Source organism: Scyliorhinus canicula, chromosome 8 (genome assembly GCF_902713615.1).
Source record: "Scyliorhinus canicula chromosome 8, sScyCan1.1, whole genome shotgun sequence".
NCBI lineage: Eukaryota > Metazoa > Chordata > Chondrichthyes > Carcharhiniformes > Scyliorhinidae > Scyliorhinus > Scyliorhinus canicula.
In genome coordinates, this window is record NC_052153.1 from 84,613,535 (window position 1) to 84,626,488 (window position 12,954).

Here is a 12,954-nt window from a genome sequence, read left to right on the forward strand (position 1 = left end):
CCTTGTCCCCTAATCCGGCAGTTCCCTTTGAGATAAGTATTGGTTTATTTAGTGGTAGGAATAGTTTAATCATCTTAGCGTGTGCATGGGTAGTATTATAATTGTATTATAATAAACTCAGTTGTTTGAACTTACTAATTGTTGTATGGTTTTATTGCTTTGAACTTGACCTTGAAACTTGTGGCGGTATCTTAACGATACCTGACGACTCCAGAGCTAAGTAACGAAACAGAGCCAAATTGAGTGTTAAGCACACTCACCCAGAACGAGCAACATACTGTGGACATGATGTCTGCAAACCCCTGCCAGAATCCTCTGAGCTTTGAGCATGTCCAAAACATGTGGACATGGTTCGCTCCCCCCCCCCCCCCCCCCCCCGCACACCTTGCCCACCTATCGTCTACCCCAAAGAACCTGCTCAGCCGGGCCACTGTCATGTGAACCCGGTGAACAACCTTAAACTGTATCAGGCTGAGCCTGGCGCATGTTGTGGGCGGGTTGACTCTACTCAATGCCTCCACCCAGAGACCATCCTCTATCTCTCCTTCTAACTCTTCCTCCCACTTGCGCTTCAGATCCTCAGTCTGCGTGTCCTCTGACGCCATGAGCTCCTTATAGAGGTCGGAGACCTTCCCTTCTCCCACCCACACTCTGGCAACTACCCTATTCTGAATCTCCCTTGGTGGTTGGAGCGGGAAGGTTGAGACCTATCTACGTAGGAAGTCCCGCACCTGCAGATACCTAAATTTGTTTCCCCCTCGCCAATCTAAATTTCTCCTCCAGCTCCCTCAAGCTCGGAGAGTTCCCTTCTATAAACATATTCCCCACCCTCTCAATTCCTGCTTCTGCATGTCCGAAACCCCCCGTCCATCCTTCCCAGAGCAAACTGATGGTTATTACAGATTGGAGACCAGATTGATGCTCCCTCCGCTCCCACATGCTTCCTCCATTACCCCCAGACTCTCAGGGCTGCCACGGGGCTGGTGGAGTACCGTGCGGCGGGAATGGCAGAGGTGCCATTATCAACGCCCCCAAACTGGTGCCCTTACATGATGCCGCCTCCATACGCTCCCATGCTGACCCCCCCCCCCCCCCCCCAACACCACTCACTTCCTGCTCATGGCTATATTCGCCGCCCAATAATAGTTACTGAAGTTTGGTAGTGCCAGCCCGCCCTCTCCCCGGCTCTGCTCAGTCATCCCCTTTTTTACTCACGGGGTCTTGCCCGCCCATACAAAGCTCGTGATAAGTTTGTTAACCCGTTTAAAAAAAGGTCCACGGAATAAAGATGGGGAGACACTGGGACACAAACAGGAATCTCTGAAGGACCGTCATCTTCACCGTCTGGACCTTCCCAGCTAATGACAACAGGAATGCGTCCCACCTCTGAAAATCATCCTTCATTTGGTTCACCAGACGGGCTAGATTCCGTTTGTGCAACCGTTCCCATTCCCGTGCCACTTGGATGCCTAGATACCTAAAACTTCCCCGTACCACTCTAAACGGCAGTTCCCTCAGTCGTCTCTCCTGTCCCCTTGCCTGGATTCTCATGATTTCATGGATCCCCTAGAATCCTCATGATTTCTTCCATCCCCTCTGCTGGGTCCGATACATACTGGAGCAGATCATCTGCGTAAAGTGAGACTCTGTGTTCCACTCCCCCTTCCAGCCCCTTCAGGCTCTCAGCGCAATTGCCAGAGGCTCTATAGCCAGCGCGAACAACAGTGGGGAGAGGGGGCACCCCTATCTCGTCCCCCGGTGTAGCCAAAATAATCCAATGTCGTCCTATTCGTCCGTATGTTCGCCACAGGCGCCTGATACAGTAACCTGACCCAGTCAATAAAGCCTCGCCCAAATCCGAACCGTCCTAGTACCTCCTGCAGATATTCCCATTCTACTCTATCAAAAACCTTCTCTGCGTCCATTGCGACCACTACCCCCACCTCCTACCTTCTGGGGGCATCATGATCGCATTTAGCAACCGTCTTACTTTGGACACCAACTGCCTTCCCTTAATGAACCCTGTCTGGTCCTCCTCAATCACGTCCGGAACACGGTCTTCAATCCTAGAGGACAAAATTTTGGCCAACAGTTTGGCAGATACCACATTGTTAACTGGAAGGAAATGCACAAAAACTCCAGATGCGTGGGTAGAGGTCCAAGTGGGGCATAGGTACCTCGGATGTGATGGGCTCGTTGAAATGGTGGTTGAATCGAGAAACAAACTGCTTTCTTGAGGCTGCTAGCCTTTTCACTCTGGGTTGCTAACATCCTGCTCGGTCTGGTGAAGACAGGTGTGCTGGAGAAGAGTGATAGGAGTCTGCTGGGCTGGTATTTGAATATCGTGCCGGGACCATCGAACCCGCCAGAGGATGGCAAGTACTCAAATCCGCTGCTGGTCTACCAGGTGACTCGGGGAGGAACTCGCCTTTGCATAATTGATGAGGTTCCAAGCGCAGAATCTTGCCAGTGGGAAAGCTGCTGCGGGAGTCACCAGCCACTTAGTCTCTAAATGGGAGAATTCCACCCTGTGTGTTCACAGTATAGCTGTTAAAATAATACCAATTAAGTAAGAAATGAATTGTAATCCAGGCAATGAAATACTTTTCAAATCGCTGAAAATATTTATTGACAACCAACAATTTACTAGAATTGGCATTCAAGGGCCACTAAAGATAAGACACGTGGTATCCTACAATAACTCAAGCCTAATGTTCAGTGTATCTGATTGTTTATGTATAGCTCATTTATCAAAATGTTTATGTGATTTGCTTGTGGTAGATGCCTATAATAATTGTAACTAAATTGTAAGTTATTTTCTGCTATGTTAGGCATTCAATAAATCAGACATGGACTCAGAAACAAGCCCCTGTGATTAATGACACAAGGTTTTTCAAAAACAAATTCTTCCATATGGACAATCCAGGACAAGGTGACAACAAAACAGAATTGGAGTCAGAGAAAGGTACATGCATACATAGTTTGAGAGTAATTATTGCCCTAAAGAACTAGAACTTTTCTTCAACCCAGGTGAGGATCTGAACAGTTTCCCAACTGGAGAACATTAAACATTCTAATCAGGGGTATGATGGGTTAGGTGCCACAACAGTAATTTTTGTTCATTTTTCAATTTGTTCATTTTAAAATTATTTTGTTGCTTTAGATTTTCTTCATTTCATTACCCTGATCACAAGGACAAGCAAACAGAGAGTGGGGATAATGAGAATGTACGCTGATTGACAGGATGTGACAAGTTAAATTCCTCCAGGGTCTGTAGTCAGTTTTTCATTGTATCTATCAATGACTTGCGTGAAGGAACAGAGAATTGTGTATTGAAGTTGTGGATGGCAGTAAGTTAGGAGCCCCAGTAGGTTATGTTGACGAGAGCAAGAAGTAACTAAAGGACATCTACAAATGAAATGAATGGACAGAATTGTGGTAAATCCTAAAAGGAGGGCTATGCCTTTTGAGAAATCAAATCTGAAAACAAAGATTTTTCACAAAAATGGTAGAGAAAATCTGGAATTCATCCCCCTCACCATCCCAGCTTTGGATGTTTTGGCAATTGAAATTTTCAAGACTGAGATTGACAGATTTTTTATTAAATCAGGGCATCTAAGATTATAGCTGTCAAAAAAAGTTCATCCATGATCTAACTGAATGTTGGGATAGACACAAGGGACTGAATTGCCAACTAATTTCTGTGTTTTGGAAACTATAATCAAAACAACATATTCCTATTTTTATGCCAATGTTGTAGTTCAGTTGTCCACAATGAGCTATGCAAAGGCAATGCATTTGGACTCTTTCTCAGATTTTCTTTTGTTCACAGAATACCTTCCTCCGTGCAGTTCAGTTGCAGGAAGATGCTGTCACTACACCTTCATGTGCACATACCATTAACCTAACTCTGCTAGTTCTATCTAAGTGTGTGGTATAATTTATTGTAAAATTTATTTTCTTTTCATTTAATTGTGTAGCTACACAACATAATTCCTCCTCTGAGGCTGACCGCTTGCGTCAGAGCCAAGTAATAAACATGAAAAAATTGAAGACTGCAGACATGGATGTGGCTCATTCCAAGCAGAAAATAAGGGAGCTAGCCATCAACATTCGTATGAAGGAGGAACTCATCAAAGAACTGGTTAAAACAGGTTAGAAATGTTAAAATATGCTGAGTATAGGTTGTCAAAACACCAATTAATTTGCCTTAATGTAAAAAATAACTAGAAATAGCCAAAAGTATCTGTTAATGTTCCCCAATTTGTTGCTAAACTAACTAATAAGTAATTGTCTTTTTTTTATCCTCTATTATTAGAATCCATCTCATCATCCAAAGGGTGAATCAAAGAGCACTTACAGATTTTCTCTCTGTAGTCTCGTGTGAGCCATGGGAGCTCCATTGCTCGTCAATACAATATAAAGGGCTCACACGATAGCTTTAGAGGCCTTTAGGTGCTCAGGTAACTTTAACCACACAATGTTGGAGCATATGGGCTCACGGGGTCTTGCCCGCCTTGCTTGATCTTCAAAGTATCAAATTATTTTCTGATATAGGCGGCGGATGTTCTGACAATATGGAACAAGATTGCGGTAGCCCATCGGATTGAAAACTAAGTTCTAAATTTGATGTCCATTTACTCATCATCAGGAAGTATATAGTTTCTATGCAAACTGATAGCAAGACCACACAGGATTCTTACCTGTGTAGGATTTTGGCGAAGGATTCTAATTTTTTTTAAATGCAGAATTTCTTCAATATTAACAGTTCATATCTAATATAATTATATTAGTTCAGACAATACAATCTGTAATTTGAACAGTTAGTGAGCAGATCAGTTATGTTCAATGACTATTAGTGAACACTGCTACAGTGATTAATATAAATTATCCAAGTTTCATTCAACTTGAAGGATATTGTGCTACTGCCAGTGGGAAAACCCCCACCCCTTAAGAGTCAATGGGGCTATGTTGGCACTGACAAGGAGCGAGACCTGAGGGGAGGCGGGACTATGGCATGTGGGGGTGGGGGGTCCTGAAGGGGGGAGGGGCATTTGGCAAGCCCATAATGGAGTGCCGTTCACTTGGGGGGGGGGGGGGGTGGAGAGGCTGCAGTGTTATTTTGAAATCCTATCTCGGAGGAGTGAGACCGGTCAGTTTAGGCCTTGGCTCTCTCAAGGTCTTTCCTATGTGGCTTTGAAAATCATTAAACTGTCTTTCAACATGTCAAGCTGTAGTTAAAAGTATTTCCCTGATGTGTTTGAACCCTTTGTCTCTCCCAGCATGCCAAATTCAAAGATTTGTCAGATGAAGGTAAAAGTTTTCCCTTTGATGTGTTGGAACCCTTTAGTGAAAGTCTTCCCACTGTAGCCTCTCATGTTGGAACCTTTTTGAAGTGTTTTCTCACAGTCAGTTTTATTCCCCGTTAACTTTTTTAAGCCTCTGGGCATGCTGAGAAGCCTAAAAGTTTTGAACTGCATTGTTTACATTCAATTTCACAGTCCATTACCTTTTACAGGCTTCTTGTGTGACAGGTCCAGGCTATTGCAAAGGAGAGTTAGCTTTGTTTCTATAGCTTTTCACAGTCTATTGACTCTGAAGAGCTTCTTCTTTTGAGCAGGTGTTGTTTCTAACCACAGTTTTTTAAAGAGGTTATTTCTTTGTTCTGATAAGCTTTCTAGAAAAACCAGGTGCAGAAGTAGCACTCAGACAGAGACCCGGGTCTTTTTAGGAAACAACTTGTCAATATCTACCCTGTCAAGCCCCTACAGAATCTGTACCATGTCATTGAGATCACCTTTCATTCTTCCAAACTCGAGAGTCAGCTGAGACCTCTAATGCTCAAAACCATTTCCTGCCTAGATACAGATTGAAAAATTAGCCACTTAAATGCATTCTGAGAGAGTTACTCTTTGCCTGAAATTGTATTTCACCATGAATCACCAATTTCAGGAGAGACAAAGGGAGAAAATTAGAGGAACTTGAGTTACAGTACACGGGGAGGCGGGAGCACATTGCACATTTAGTTTCCGTAGTTTGTTGGCTCTAGATTGATCTCAATGATCCTTCCTCAGAGCTAAAATTCTCCATTCCGGGCAACATCCTCACAAATTTCCTCTGAAACTGCTCTAGTGTGATCACATCCTCCTGACTTGAGGTGACTAGAATCATAGAATTTACAGTGCAGGAGGAGGCCATTCAGCCCATCGAGTCTGCACCGTCCCTTGGAAAGAGCACCCTACTTAAGCCCCACGCCTCCACCCTATCCCCCTTTCTCCCCGTAATCCAGTAACCCCACCCAACCTTTTTTTTGGACACTAAGGGCAATCCAGAATGGCCAATCCACCTAATCTGCACATCTTTGGACCGTTGGAGGAAACCGGAGCACCTGGAGGAAACTGATGCACATACGGGGAGCAAGTGCAGACTCCACGTAGACAGTGACCCAAGCCGGGAATCGAACCAGGTACCCTGGAGCTGTGAAGCAAATGTGCTAACCACTGTGCTACCGTGCTGCCCACTAGAATTGTAAGCCGGACTCTACCTGTGGCCTAACAATTCTGGCATAATCCCATGCTCTTATATTTTAGATCTTATGCAATAAAGCAAAATATCCCATATGCCATCTTGAACACTTTTACTTACTTGCTAAATCTAGCAATCTGCATTCGCAGGTGCCATTTGCCATTTTCTATCCTCCTTGATATCTCCCTGCAGTCTACTGTTTTCTTCCTTATAATCAACTACACTACCAATTTTTGTATCATCTGCAGCCTTCGTAATCATCCTCGCATGTTTAAGTCTAGTTCATTGACATATGTCACAAAAAAACAATTCATTGAGTTTTGTGGAATCTTGTTAGGATCAGCCTTCCTGTCACAAAACAGCAATTAACTATTGTCCTTCAGTTTCTGCCACAACTTTGGATCCAACTTGCTAATTGTTCTTGGATTCCTTAGGCTCTTACTTTTCTGATTAATCTACCATGTGGGGCCTTGTCAAAAGTCTTGCTAAAACCATGCAAACATCATCTGTCCTTGTTACCTCATTAAATATTTTTGGTTATTGCATTAAAAAAATGTAGGAATAAAAAATGAAGTTAATTATATTTTGGATGTGATCATTATTGTTTCCACTTAATTAAATATCTACTTATAGTTCTCATTCGGCTTGGTGGCACAGTGGATAACACTGCTGCCGCACAGCACCAGGGACCCGGGTTTGATTCCGGCCTTGGGCGACTGTGTGGAGTTTGCACGTTCTCCCCGTGCCTGCTTGCGTTTCCTCAGGGTGCTTTGGTTTCTTCCCACGGTCCAAAGAGGTGTAGTTTAGGTGGATTGGCCATGATCAATGTGCGGGGTCATGGGATTAGGGCAGGGGAGTGGGCTTAGGTAGAGTGCTCTTTTAGAGTTCTCCCTGTGTCTGCGTGGATTTCCTCTGGGTGCTCCGGTTTCCTCCCACAGTCAAAAAATATGTTCGGTGGTTTGGCTATGCTAAATTGCCCCTTATTATCCAGGCATGTGCAGGTTGGGTTGCGGGGTGGGCAGAGGAGTGGATCAAGGTTGAGTGCCCTTTCGGACGGTCGGTGCAGAATCGATGAGCTGAACGACCTCCTTCTGCACTGTAGGGATTCAATGATTCCAATGCTATGTAAAACCAAAAGGAAGCATTCCTCACAAACTGTCTGACCTGAGTCAATCACTGCTCAAATATAGTGTATTAATGGGACGACGCGGTGGTTAGCCCTGCTGCCTCACTGTGCCGAGGGCTCCTATTTGATCCCGGCCCTGGGTCATTGTCCATGTGGGGATTGCACATTCTTCCCATGTCTGTGTGGGTCTCGCCCCCAGAACCCAATGTGCAGGGTATGTGGATTGACCACGTTAAATTGCCCCTTAATTGGAAAAATGTTTCATAAAGTGTATTGGGAGACTACAGAATATATCATTTTGGTGAATGTGTTGAGTTGTTTTTTGTTTAAAAATAATGGCAAAAGGTTTTAGCATGAAATAGTCTCAGATGAATAGAATTTAATCCAGGCAATGGAGGTATCGGTCAGCTGGAAAGCTAGCATGAGTCCACATCACCAATTTTGGAAAGGCCTGTATGAAGTGCCAGCCTTGGGCCTTCCCCAGAATCAAGGAGCCTGGAGTGGAAATCCCATGACCCGAGAGCAGCTGTCCAATTGAAAGCCAGCAGCTCTTCACTGCAGGCATCGCCATTAAGGGAGGCCAGGAATGTCTCAGGGCACAGGTGAGTGAGGTTAGTATGATATTTGTGGAGCGAGGAACAGTATAAAGGAATAAGAAGAAACCGTAAGGAGATGTCACTTGGCAAGCCACTTCCTGATGCCAGGTCCCTTGATCAGGCACCGAGTGCCTTTGAATGAGTGACCCTCCCCTGCTGTCTGCTACAGGGAGTGTGCAAACAAGCATGACTTTGTCTTCCATTTGGAGACTGTTCCATCCACTGCTAGTTGAGTACCATCAGCAGGGGAATGAGGCCCTTACGTGGACATTAATTGTGCACTTAAGGGTCTCAATTGGCATTTGTGTGGAAGGCCATCCATATACCTACCTGCCCCAGACTTTATCAGGGGTGAGCCAGGAAGGTGGTGCCAGCACCACCCTGCCTAATTAAATGCCCTTGCCACCTTCAAACATGTCTTGAGAGAAGACATTAAATTTAGCCCGATGTATGTATTTCATCCCATAATTTAATCTCGGTCATCACAGTTTCTAAAGTGATTGACATTTAAAAGGACAAACTTTTGCAGCACAAGTATCAATCAGATTTGTTAATGGTAAAATTGAAGAGATTTATTTGAGCATCAAGACTAATTAACAGGGTGTTTTATTGTTAAGTAGTAAAAGTTGAAATATACGTGATTAGAAATTAAATTCTTATTTTAGATTGATAACATTTTGGTATTACAGTTTAGGAGTTCAATCTTTAGTTGTATGCTTGGACACCTGACCTAATATCTTGTTATGTGTCTTGTGGCAGAACATACGGTATCCTGCACCCTTCAGGTTGTGTGAGTATGGGGTGGGGGCATAAAATGCTCTGCGTGCCTTTCCTGCCTCCTACCCAACTGCCCCAACCCACCCCTGATTTAACAGGACTCGGGTGAGCCTCCCACCCATGACCAATTGAGGTCCTTAAAGTGGCTCATAATTGCCCACTTAAGAGCCACTTTCACCCAGCCACAATTTTTCAGCTGGCAGAAAGAGGTCAATGGCTGGTGGGAAACCTAGCAAATGAACCCACTTGGGCCTCAGGCAGGAAAAAAGAGGCAGGCCCCCCTCTTGCACCAAGCTCTAGCACTGAGCCACTTATCACTGCTCTGAGCATTCAATGATTGCAGATCAGCCCACCAGAGTGGGAGCGGGTTTCACAACAATGTTATTGGTGGTTGTGCAATAAGCCCCAACGCTCAGAAAATCTTGCCCTTGGTGTCAACTCTTGTTTGATAATGCTCTTGTGAAACATCTTGGTACATTTTATTGCATTAAAGATGCCATATAAATACATGTAAGTTTTGTAGTTGTGCCAATAGAGTAGAAATGCATCTCTAAACAAAGTTAGCTGTCATTCTTGAAATGACAGGAGAGAGGGACAGGAAAGAGGTTACAAAAGATAAATGGATTTACAGCTGCCTGGGTCAAATTAGAGAGATTTTGGGTGGGATTCTCCGAGCCACCACGCCAAAATCGCAATCAGCGCGGTGGCAGAGAATGGGCGTCCAATCCGAGATCGGGTCCAACGCCGGAGAATCGCCGCCAATCGGGCGCGCGCAGTCGACGCGGTGCCGGTCGAGGGCCATTGAAAGAGGCCCCGCGCGTTGATTCACCGAGTGATGATGGCAGAGTTTCTGATGGCGGGTTCTCTGGTTCCACCTGGCGGGAACTCAGCTTGGCGGCTGCGAACTCAGTCCGCGACAGCCCTGGTGAGATCATTCACGGCGGGGGGGGGGGCCTCCAGGATGGCCAGGCTACCGATCAGGGGCCACCGATCCGCGGGCGCATGCGATCTGGGGGGACCTATCTTCTTGGTGCCGGTCCGCAGTGTGGGTGCGCCATGTCTCGCGGGGCGGCCGATGCAGGCCGCTGCCATACACATGTGCGAACCCCCGACCGGAAGTGCAGGGTCCCGTATCGACAACCGGAGCTGCAAGGAGCATTCCGGGGCCTGCTAGCTGCTTGCAAATGGAGAATCACCCTGGACTTTATCCAGGTAAGTCCAGAGTGATTTGCGCGTGTTTTTTCACGGGCATGGGGGACATAGCCCCATTATTGGAGAATCCCGCCCTTGAATATTACTAATGAAAGAGAAATTTCTGAGACTAAGGGAAATGTTAACTAGTCCAACTTCTGTAAAGTGAGAAGAATGTTCTGAAAAAGTTGTATTGGAATCAAAATGTTAACTCTGTTTCGCTCCTCACAAATACTGTCAGACCTGCTGAGTATATTCAGCACTTTTTGTTTTTTAGTTCCTGAAATCGTTGTTAATGCTGTGAGCAAATAAGTAGTAAAATATGCTGAACTAGTTGCATGCACATGCATTATATCTATAACAACAACTTTATATATCACCTTTAATATAGTAAAACATCCTAAAGTGGCACAGTAACATTACCAAACACAATTTGACACTAGGTCACATAAGAAGATTTTAGGATAGATGATCAGAAACTTTGTGAAAGATGTATGTTTAAAGCAACTTCTTAAAGGAGGAATGGGAAATAAAAGATACTGAGAGGTTTAGGAAGGGAATTCCAGAGCCAGTGCTTGGTAGCTAACGGCATGGCCACCTCTGACAGAGGATTCAAATTGGGGATGCTCAAGAGCCAGAATTGGAGGTGCACAGTCATCTTAAATCGTTGCAGGGCTGATGGAAATTACACAGATAGAAAGAATAAGACCTTTTGACGGATTTGTAAACAAAAACAAGGGTGTTGGTGAATGGGATTGATCCAAGTTAGAACATGGACAGCAGAGCTTTGGATGGCCTCCAGTTTCTGGAGGAAAGAATGCGGAAGGCAGACCAGAATTAGACAGTCTATAAATAACAAGGCATGGATGAGGATTTTAGCAGCAGAACTAGGGCAGGGGCGGAGTCGATTGATGTTAAGCAAGTGCTTGGAGATTTGTAGTCAGATGTTCATCTTGTGATTAGATATGATACCAAGATTGCGAGCAGTCTGGTTCAGCTCAAACAGTTACCAGGGTGAGGGATCGAGTTTGTCACAAGATCCAAAGGCAATGGTTTTGGTCGTTCCATTTTTGTTTGGAGGAAATTTCTCAGCCAGTCATGGATATCAGAGCAGTAATGTGATACTTTAGAAACAGTGAAGGAGATGAGAGAGATGGCAGTGAGGTAGAACTGGGTGTTGTGAACACACATGCGGAAACTGACCCTGTGTTTTCAGCTGCTGTCACTGAGGGAAGAGGGCCAAGGATAGATCATTGGATGACACCAGAGTGATGGTGCAAGAGTGAGAAGAGAAGTAATTGAAGGTGGTTTTGTGGCCACAACTAAATAGAAAACAAAACCAGGTGAGTGCTAACCTAACTGAACTAATGGAAGTCAATTGGCAATTTAAAAAGTCAATTGTACACTAATCTCACCATTTTGTCAATCCGTGTTGCTAAACTTAACATCAGTTTATAGATTTAGATTAGATTTAGATTTATTGTTGTGTACCGAGGTACAGTGAAAAATATTGTTTGCAAAAAGTCCATGCAGATTGTTCTATACATAAAAAACATAGGACATACGATAAATACACAATGTAAATACATTGACATTGGGTAAGCCATAAGGAGTACAGAGCTACAACAGTAGAGAAGATGCATAGAAAGATCAGTTCAGTCCATAAGAGGGCCATTCAGGAGTCTGGAAACAACATGGAAGAAGCTGTTTTTGAATCTGTTGGCGCGTGTTCTCAAACTTTTGTATCTTCTGCCTGATGGAAGAGTGACTAACGCAGATGGGAGGGGTCTTTGATTATGCTGCCCGTTTTTCCAAGACAGCAGGAGGTGTAGACAGAGTCAATAGATAGGAGACGGGTTCGCATGATGGACTGGACTGAGTTCACGACTCTCTGTAGTTTCTTACGGTCTTGGGCTGGGCAGTTGCCATATCAAGCTGTGATGCAGCCAGATAGGATGCTTTCTATGGTGCATCTGGTAAGAGTCAATGTGGACATGCCAGATTTCCTTAGTTTCTTGAGGAAGTATAGGTGTTGTTGTGCTTTATTGGTCGTAGTGTCAATGTGGGTGGACCAGGGCACATTGTTGGTGATGTGTACCCCAAGGAATTTGAAGCTGTCAATCACTTCCACCTCGGCACCATTGATACAGACAGGGGTGTGTATGATACTTCGCTTTCTGAAGTCGATGACCAGCTCCTTGCTTTTGCTGACATATAGAGAGAGATTGTTGTCGTTGTACTATGCCACTAGGTTCTCCATCTCCCTCATGTACTCTGATTCATTGTTGTTTGAGATCTGACCCACTATGGTTGTGTCATCAGCAAACTTGTAGATGGAGTTGGAGCTGAATTTTGCCACACAGTCATGTGTATACAGGAAGTATAGTCGAGGGCTAAGTATGCAGACTTGCGAGGTCCCGGTATTGAGGACTATTGTGGAGGAGGTGTCTTTGTTTATCCTTACTGATTGTGGTCAATGGTCTATAATGAGCAAGTTAACATTTTTTTTTTTTATAAATGTTTTTATTCAGTTTTCGTATTTTATATTGAACAAATTACAAATTGTTAGGAGAGAGAAACAAAAAAAAAAAAACAAACAAAAACAAACACGCAAAAATTAACATACATATTTACAGGTAAGCATCTTCGTAGTAGTAACTGCGCCCCCCCCCCCCCCCCCCCCCCCCCCCCCCCTCAACATGTTTATTTAGCTTGGTTTTGGGCCTTAGCTAGCCATCG

At 44.5% G+C, this 12,954-nt stretch overlaps 1 protein-coding gene across 2 annotated transcripts in view; it reads left to right on the forward strand.

Annotated features, from left to right (window-relative positions):
- LOC119970367 (kinesin-like protein KIF27) overlaps positions 1 to 12,954 on the forward strand; it is a 144,880-nt gene that overhangs the window by 50,035 nt on the left and 81,891 nt on the right. For both annotated transcript variants that reach the window (XM_038804869.1, XM_038804871.1), the window contains 2 exons: positions 2,832 to 2,965; positions 3,981 to 4,154. In XM_038804869.1, the coding sequence (XP_038660797.1) occupies positions 2,832 to 2,965; positions 3,981 to 4,154 (308 nt within the window). The remainder of the gene's footprint in view (positions 1 to 2,831; positions 2,966 to 3,980; positions 4,155 to 12,954) is intronic.